Genomic DNA, 8812 nt, shown 5'->3' on the forward strand with positions numbered 1-8812 from the left:
AAAAAAAAAAAAAAAAAAAAAAAAAAAAAAGAAGAGAAAGACCACCCCCAAAAAACAAAAAAAAAAAAAAAAAAAAAAAGTGCGAAAGAGATGTCCAGTCAAGTCGAAACTGTACCGTGTCATAACAGGATTACACACAAAAAGAGAATGAATGGTACCATGATTAATTTTGACCATAAATTTAAAGTACCAAATAAGTGTGAAAAAGTAGATGATATGGTAGTTTGTAGGAGAGAGATTTTGCTGCAGCTCTGGAAGTCAAGAAAGAGCAAAGTGAGATGATTAATAAATAAAGTTTTGAGTTGCACAGGTCTGGGTTTAAATCTACCATTATGACCTTGAGCTAGTTATTTGACCTCTCTCAGTCCAACTTCTTCATCTGTAAAATGGGAATTTGGGGATTCAGTAATAAATGTAAAATGTTTAGCATGGTGCTCTGCCTGTTCTTATTGTAATATAATTGTCTATTTGTCTGACAGTCTCCTCCATTAGCCTGTGACCTCTTCAAAAACTGGATTTATGTCTGTTTATCTTTGTGTCTCTGAGCCTTTGATGTAGTGCTTAAGCTCATCCCCACTCCTGTTGTTTCCTTCTCTGTGAAGGATATTCCATTATCATATTATTCCTGGTTTCTGTCTGCTCTTGACATATTCCCCACTTGGAGAAGAGAATGGATTACCTGATTGGTGAGTCAAGAAGGCCTTACCATCTGTACTCTTCACATCCTCTTGGGAGTGAAGTTTCTACAGGGAGCGTGGCGTCTCTTCTGCTCTTCCACACCGTAAATCTTACTGTTCAGTGCCTCCATGACTTAGTAGACAAGAGACCTAACTCTGGAGTCCTATAATATGAGGCCCATTTCCACACAAATCTTGAGGGGCAAAGGAAGACCTAGCTGGAAAGATAGATTAGAACCAGACAGTGAAAAGATCTTCTTATACCTCCATGGCATGACATTTTGGCAGATTCCTTAAAACATATAGATAATGATAAAGAATAGAAAGAGGTCTACATGAGTAAGCCCAAAATCATACTTGTTTTTGTTTTTAATGTTTGGATATTTTTGGCGTGGGGGAGGGGTGCAGGGGAATGGGGAAGGTTGTTCTTTGCATTTTTGTTTTAATTTGTTGAGGGGCTGAAGATGAGATATCAATATTTTAAGTTCTTTGCAGAATTCATTTTTGTCTTATCTTTAAGTTATTTTATACTAAGGTACTAATAAACCCTTCATTTGATGAATGGACCTGCTAAGTCAGTTTTTCTCCAAGTGTGGTCCAGGGACCATCTGCCTCAGAATTACCTGGAGGGCTCCAGAATACAAATTACTATGCCTCACCTCAAACCTGCCAAACCAGAATCATGCCAAGGGGGCATGGCCTTGGAATATGATTTTAACATTCTCCCCAAGGGATTTTTATGTTCATTGTATTAAGGGCAGCACCTGCCAAAAGACAAGTGAATTTAATTTAAATGTACCTAGAAGAGGAAATTATGTTTGTGTGTGTGTGTGTGTGTGTGTGTGTGTGTTTGTGCAGTTATTGCTAAATCAGTTAACTGACCATTCTGATTACTGCTACCGACCGTTCTGATTACTGCTATGATCCTTTTTCCCTATAGACCAGAGCAGCCCTGCTTACTCAGCTGAGGATGTCATCAAAACCCCAGCTGGGCCTTTTGTCTATGTGTCTTTCTGATAGATCTTATGAAAAAAATAATCGTTTTAAAACCCTTAAAAACTTAGAGACTGGTGGCGCAGTGGTTGAGAGTCCGCCTGCCGATGCAGGGGACGCGGGTTTGTGCCCCGGTCCAGGAAGATCCCATATGCCACGGAGCGGCTGGGCCCGTGAGCCATGGCCGCTAAGCCTGCGCATCCGGAAAACTTAGAGACAAACACATACTTTTGAAAGAACAAGAAGAACCCTTACAATTCTTCCAGAGAATCGTAGCTACATCCAGTTTTCCTCTTCTGGTTCTAAGTGTCTAGAGGTAATAGACAGGAACTTCAACACAGAGGAACATTCTTAGGTACGGATTGCAAGCTTTTATCCCACCACACTGCCCTCCTTCTGTTGGCAAGTGTGGGAGACGCTCTGCTTAGGCCTGCTTTGTTTCTCGTTATAGATCATGCAACAGATGAGTGACCACCGCTACGACAAACTCACTGTGCCTGATGACACGGCTGCAAACTGCTTATATCTAAATATCCCCAATAAAGGCCACGTCTTGCTGCACCGAACCCCAGAAGAGTATCCAGAAAGTGCAAAGGTAAAAAAGAAAGTCCTTCCTGCCACAGCAGCTGAGTAGGCCTCCCTTTGCAGCCTTCCTGCCTAGGGATTTTTTTCACAATAGAGTGACAAATAACAGGGCTTCCTTTTCCCCTATACACATCATTAGGAAAGCCAAAAGGATAACATAATTTATTTATTTATTTTCATATGATTTTTTAAACATCTTTATTGGAGTATAATTGCTTTACAATGGTGTGTTAGTCTCTGCTTTATAACCAAGCGAATCAGTTATACATATACATATGTTCCCATATCTCTTCCTTCTTGCGTCTCCCTCCCTCCCACCCTCCCTATCCCACCCCTCAGAATGGGAGAAAATATTTGCAAATGAAGCAACTGACAAAGGATTAATCTCCAAAATGTACAAGGATAACATAATTTAGGGCCGAAGGAAAGTTTATTTAACTCGCTCTTCTCGTTAGTGTCATTGGTCACTAATGCATGCGAAGTAATTGAGATGATCATGCCTGGTATTCAGACCTTTTCAAATGAGTATTTGGATCTCCCAAGTCTGTGCTCCAGCTCTGATTAAATGTACTTCCTGACACTGACATGCTCATTAGGCATAGAGACCTACAATTAGATGGCCAACTGCCTCATTGTTTTCTGACAAATCTAAGCTGCCCCTCATCAGAGGGTCATTTGTTTCTTCAGTCAGAGAAGTAGGAATGACCCAAAGAGAAGGGTGCTCAAAAGCAGGGGCTACGCATCCTAGGCAACAAAGGCCTGAAAGGATAGAACAAGAAGAAATATAAATACAGCACACTTGGAACCAGCCAACTGGTCCCTCCAAGCAGCTCTGCATTTATGTGCCAGCCAGGGAATTGCCCCCTCCGTATGGAATTCCTTCCTGGTCTGAGAAAATCTTCCCAGTCTTTCAGGGCACTCTGCCAGTCTCATCTGTATACTTTGGTAATTTCAATTTAATCATACCAAGCAGATTAAGGGTGTTGGTCCATAGATCCTTCAAGTGTTCATATCTTTTTTAGGCATTTCAGTATGTTCATCTCTGTCCAGAGGAGCAAGATATTTATAGTAAGCATTACAGAAGAGTCTTAGTAACCACTGATCTCTCTCTCTTTTTTTTAATCTTAAGCTTTAAAACTTTTAGGAAATAGTTTATGCTACCTTTTAAATATGCAATACTGTATAATTACTAGGCTTATCCTCCTAGTCAGGAAGGATCCCCCTCAGCAGATTAAAAAGAGAGCAGGGGAAGAGGATAAATAGATAATTTTGTTTTCTTCTTCCATGGCTGAAAGTGTGAACCTGAGGAAAATATAGGACCCCTGACCCCCTGGACTGGGGCTTAACCAGCTCTCAGATGAATAGTGGGTCTCACAATTTAATGTGCATCAGGGTTGTTAAAAATACAGGTTCCTAGACCTCCCCACCTTAGAATCTGCAATGTCAGTAAGCACCCTGGTCACTGAACTCACTTGAAGAAACACAGCTCTGGATCATTCGTACCCCTTCAGCCACATCAATCATCCGATAACAAGATGATCGTTAACTGCTTCTGAATTCGGCCCTGGGTCTACCACCAGAAACAGTAACATCATGTTTATTGAGTGCTTCCCCTGTGCCAGGCACACCGCATGTACTGTCTTATTCATTCCTTACAGCAGCCCTGTGAGGGTGCTATTATTACTCCAATCTTACAGAGAAATAATCCCAAGGGGATGCCACTTGACCGAAATTACACTTGGAGCAGTAAGTTGGCAGAACTGGGGCTGGAACCCAACTCTGTGTGGTTCCAGCACTCTTAATTAACCACTGTACCAAAGTACATCCTACAGAGGCATGGTAGATTGTTTTTAGGCAGTGTGTTTTCAAGTGATTTTGCCTTTTTTTTAAAAAAAAAAGTTCTTTGTTTTATCATCAGAGAAAAAATCTGTGGACTGTTAATTTGAAGGTTTGACACATGCTTTCTTTCTATTCGTGTCAAAAGGTGCTCTAAAATTCACACACCTGTAATTTAAAAGCAGTTTGACTTGAAATCCTTCACTTAAATTATACTTTGTCAAGTTTTTCCAATGGTCTTATTAAGGAAAAGAACACTGTAGTTGAGAGGGTTTTGAAGCGTGGAGAGAGAGTCATACTCAGCCTGTAAACACGTCCACCAACTTTCAGATATCACTTAATCTAGCAATGACAAGGGCAGAGTAAAGGCCTTTCTAGTAACAACCACATTTCTGACACATCTTCGGCTTTGAGGTTAGAGCATAGAGCTAGTGGTTAACCAATGCTGCTAGCTCTCTGAGTATCGCTGTAGGCATGTGTGTGGTCTTGGTTCCATGCATATCTTGGGGTTCAATGGGTGAAAAGCCTAAACTTACAAGCTAAATGAATCCTCTACCCCAGGTGGAGGGGGTGGGCCTGGGGGCCAGGGAAGACAGAGGCAGAAACATAAGCCTTCTTCTCTACTTTTCCTTGATTCCTCCCGCAGGTTTATGAAAAGCTGAAGGACCATATGCTGATCCCCGTGAGCCATTCGGAAATGGAAAAGGTGGACGGGCTGCTGACCTGCTGCTCGATTTTAATTAACAAGAAAGTAGACTCCTGAGTCGCAGTCCCTCCCTTGTTGCCGGCAGTACTGCACTTGTAAGGCCGATAACTGTACCCATCCCTACCGTTTTCATTGACAATCTCTTATGCCACTCTGCTACTAACACTGGTCTACAATTCTAAATTTAATTGCTTCGGTCTGCACCTCCCCCAGCCCCTCCCCTCGAGGTGGTACCTAAACTGTGGATTTGCTCAATGAATTAAGCAATCTAGAAAATATAGAGCTAATGAATTATTCAAATGTGATTAATAATTGTAAGGAAACACTCATTTTAGTGTTTGTGTTATCGGTGTGAAAATTGTTTACTTGCCAATATAAACCGAAGAATGTCTTTTTGATCAGTCAGCTAAGCTGGATTTTCTTTCTGTATATCATTAATTATCTTTGGCTCCTATGAAATTCCCTGGTCTGTGGATCCTCCTCCTTTCCCTCTTTGTTTCCATCTGAAGTATGAAAACTTTCCCACTTCTATCACAGTCACCTTGACCTTGGGTAGAATCCGGGGTCTCGCCTTCTGTACATCTCCCTGCAGGTCGACCCTGTCTGCCGGCAGTCTTTCTGCCTCACCGCTACATCTGCCGCCACCACCACTTACCCGCAGAGGGTCAAACAAACAGGCCCCTCAGCAGAACCGTGACCAAAATCAGAGCGGCTGTTTAGGGGGGAGTTCACTGCACAGAGGCACATCCCAGTGGGGTTTGCCCCAGAGATCTAAATTCTAGAAGAAGTAGGGCACCACACCTAGGAAGGTGAATTCAGCACCAGTTGGTTGCTAGGGAGTTGCAGGTCAAGAAGCTTGGGCACACCCCATGAGTACAACACTTTAGAAAGTCTTTAAGTCACATTCCGTGAATTTTTGCTTTATTACTGGCCATATACAGACCTGGGGGAATAGACTTATTTTTTTCTTTCAATTTACTTTCATTTCCCCCCATTGTGACTCACCCTGTTTCCAGGCTTCTACCCCTTAATCTACAGAGTTATTTTTTTGCTGACCTACAGAGTTATTTCTTTCAAAAGAGACATTACATCTAAAAATGATTATTGATGGTCTAGTGCGAGCCAGATGGAGCATGTTCAGGAAGTGATAGGCTTGGTGCTTGAAATCAGCCGCAGACAATGGACAATTCTACTTTGAAATATCCGTGAATATTTACTGTGGAATTCAATTAAAACTTCTCTCCTCTGTAGCCTTCCAATTACACAACCTTAAACTGACACGAATCTCTTAACAAAGAACAATGCCGCAGTGAAGGGAGAGATGGTTGTCTTTTACTTAAATGAAAGAATCGGTCTTTTAGCAGACCAGGGAAATGGTACTTTCCAAGGAATGGTGACTGATCCAGGCATGTTATCAAACTTCCCAGTCATCTCCACCTTTCCTGTATTGCCTATGGCTAAGATTAAGATTCAGGGAGTTTAAGGAATGCTACTTCACGTCTTGCTAGGCTCACCTAACGTGTCTGTAATCAGACATTCCTCATGTTTGGTGACCAAGAGAGAATACCTTCATTCATTTCATCTCCCCCTGAACCAATGGAAGTGAGAAACCTCTGAGCAAACCAAGACAACCTTAACTACTATTTTTTTCATTTATTCGATCATTTTATGTCAGACTTAGAAGAAGTTCCTTCTCCTCCTTCTTTTTCTTTTTGCTTGACTTTAATATTCATATCACGTTCAGATATCTAATTTCATGCATCCTATGACTGAAACGTATCTTGGTCACTGGCATATTTCCAACTGTCTCATCATGGGTGAATAATATGTTTTTACCACAGAGAGAATGAATGTTACCCACATGCCCAAGTTAATAAAGAAAAATTGTCCTCAGTAGTTATGGTTGCCCTTTGGGGTTAAATCCGGCCCTATGCTGGCAAGAACAGAAATCCTTCCTCAAAAACAACCACAGGAAAACTCACTCAATCAGCCACTTCAGTCTTAATAGTACAGCTAACTGGCATATAATTTCCAATATCTTTATTTCTAGCTTTCCACACTAAAGAACTGTTCTCTATTATGTTTAGAAAATTGCAAGTGAATCAATTTTTCTTTTGAACCATTTGTTCTACAGAAGGCTGTTTTCACTTTTCCTTTTCTTTTCATCGTTCCATCTTTCCTTCTCTTTGTCTCAAGAAATCACTTAGAATCTATGTGCCTCTTCTACAGAATCTTATTCTGCACTGCTACATCACCGACAAGGCTGGCTTCTTTGGACTCTGTCTGTGATACGCTGATATGAAAACCTACAGTATTTGCAGCATAGAAGTAGTATTTCTTTGGTGTGCTCATCGGCATCACGTTATCTTTGAAGAGGAAAGACAACCCGCTACCCCGTTACCTAGGTTCCCCTCTCGTCCATTGTGCTTTATAAGGAAAAGCTAACAGAAACTGCTTTTTGATGTTATAAAGACATTAGAGATTGTATTTAAGTAAATAAAAGTTGAGTCAGAATCACTTGGTCAGTAAGATTCAACTTACTAAGGACCATATAGAGAAAGTACATGATTTAGCATGACTTCTTCAACTGTGATGACTTGCTATAGAAATCAGCAGGCAGATCTCTCTACTGTGTATTGATTGCTCTTTTAAGCTACTGTGAAGAGGCTACTAAGGCCATCTCTTCATCTAGAAGGGGAGAAATAGTCTGTAGATGAACAATGTGACTTATTTAGAGTTGCATGTTAGTCTTCGTGATTATTTACTCCTTTACATTCTACAGAACTCAGACATGATTTCCACATGGTGTTAGATTCGTGCATTTTATCGTACTGACCATCCTGTTACAGCCAGTGTATGGTTATCCACTCTGTGTGCCAAAACCAGTAATGCCTTTCACGGTCCTTTAGTCCAGAGAAATTCTGCACTGATTTTAGTCTCTTGCTGTACTGATCCTACAAGTATACCAATCACGATGGAATAAAGTGTGAGTTGTACTGTGATCAATAGCCTATGTCTCTTTCTTGCAACAGAAACTGCTGTGGTGAATGATGTCACCATTTCTTTGCTACCAGAGATGGGAAGTTTTTGTTTTTGTTTTCTCTTGTCCTATAAGCTATGGAATTAGAAATACTTACCTGTAAGTCAACTGCTATCAAAAGCTTGGATTAAAATGATAATCAAAGGATACTTCATACTTCTGGTGCTTTAAAAGTATGCATACTATCCACGTGTGGTCAGGAGATCTTGATTTCACATATGTTCCTCCTCAAAAAGGCTTCCCTTGTTCCTTTGACTCCTGCCGTCAGCACATTATAATATGGCTCAGTTATGGAGACAGTTGAAAGATGTTTTCCTGTGTTCATGCAAGAGTTTGCTTTTTGTTTTTGTTTATTTTATAGTAAGAGATTTTTAGGAAATATGAAGGTTTTTTTAATAAGACTTTTTATTTCCAACAATTTTTTTCAAACTGAAAGTAGCTTCATTTTCTCTTTTTCTGACTGTAAAAATAATAACTGCTCACTGCAAAAATAAAAATCAAACCTTACCACCAAAAACATAAAAACAAAAAGTAAAGGAAAAAAATTACCCCAAATTTTCTCACCTACAGACAGCTGCTATTAGCGTCTTGGAGAATATCCTCACATCTAGGACTAGATGCAGATGTAAATATGGAATGATGGTACATCATCGTGCTGTTCCATAGCATGCTTCCCTCACTCAGCTATATATTGTGGCCATCTCTCCATGTCAATAAATGTAGATCTACATCAACAACTTTAACAGCCCTGAATAATTCACAGTAAGGTGGTCACAGCAGCTCTTCCTAAGTTACGTGGAGTGTTCTATCACAGATGTTTGGTGTGCCCACATTTCTAGTAGCCGGGGGTCTTTAGGCTATCAAACATGTTCTGCTTATAAGCTCTCACACACCCCGAGGGTTAGCTCAATCTGTAATCCTCTTACCAAAACTGAAGGGTACATGCAAAAGCCCATCAGAAGCACAAACCAGTAC

The 8812-nt window shown here is 40.6% G+C and overlaps 1 protein-coding gene across 1 annotated transcript in view; it reads left to right on the plus strand.

Annotated features, from left to right (window-relative positions):
- The window catches only part of DDAH1 (dimethylarginine dimethylaminohydrolase 1), a 146981-nt gene extending 139182 nt beyond the window's left edge, over positions 1 to 7799 (plus strand). Inside the window, exons 5-6 of the mRNA XM_024767885.1 lie at positions 2122 to 2265; positions 4738 to 7799. Coding sequence (XP_024623653.1) covers positions 2122 to 2265; positions 4738 to 4854 — 261 coding nt within the window. The 3' untranslated portion in view covers positions 4855 to 7799. The remainder of the gene's footprint in view (positions 1 to 2121; positions 2266 to 4737) is intronic.
- Positions 7800 to 8812: the final 1013 nt, after the last annotated feature.

This window comes from Neophocaena asiaeorientalis, unplaced genomic scaffold (genome assembly GCF_003031525.2).
Source record: "Neophocaena asiaeorientalis asiaeorientalis breed wild unplaced genomic scaffold, Neophocaena_asiaeorientalis_V1.1 scaffold546, whole genome shotgun sequence".
Lineage (NCBI taxonomy): Eukaryota > Metazoa > Chordata > Mammalia > Artiodactyla > Phocoenidae > Neophocaena > Neophocaena asiaeorientalis.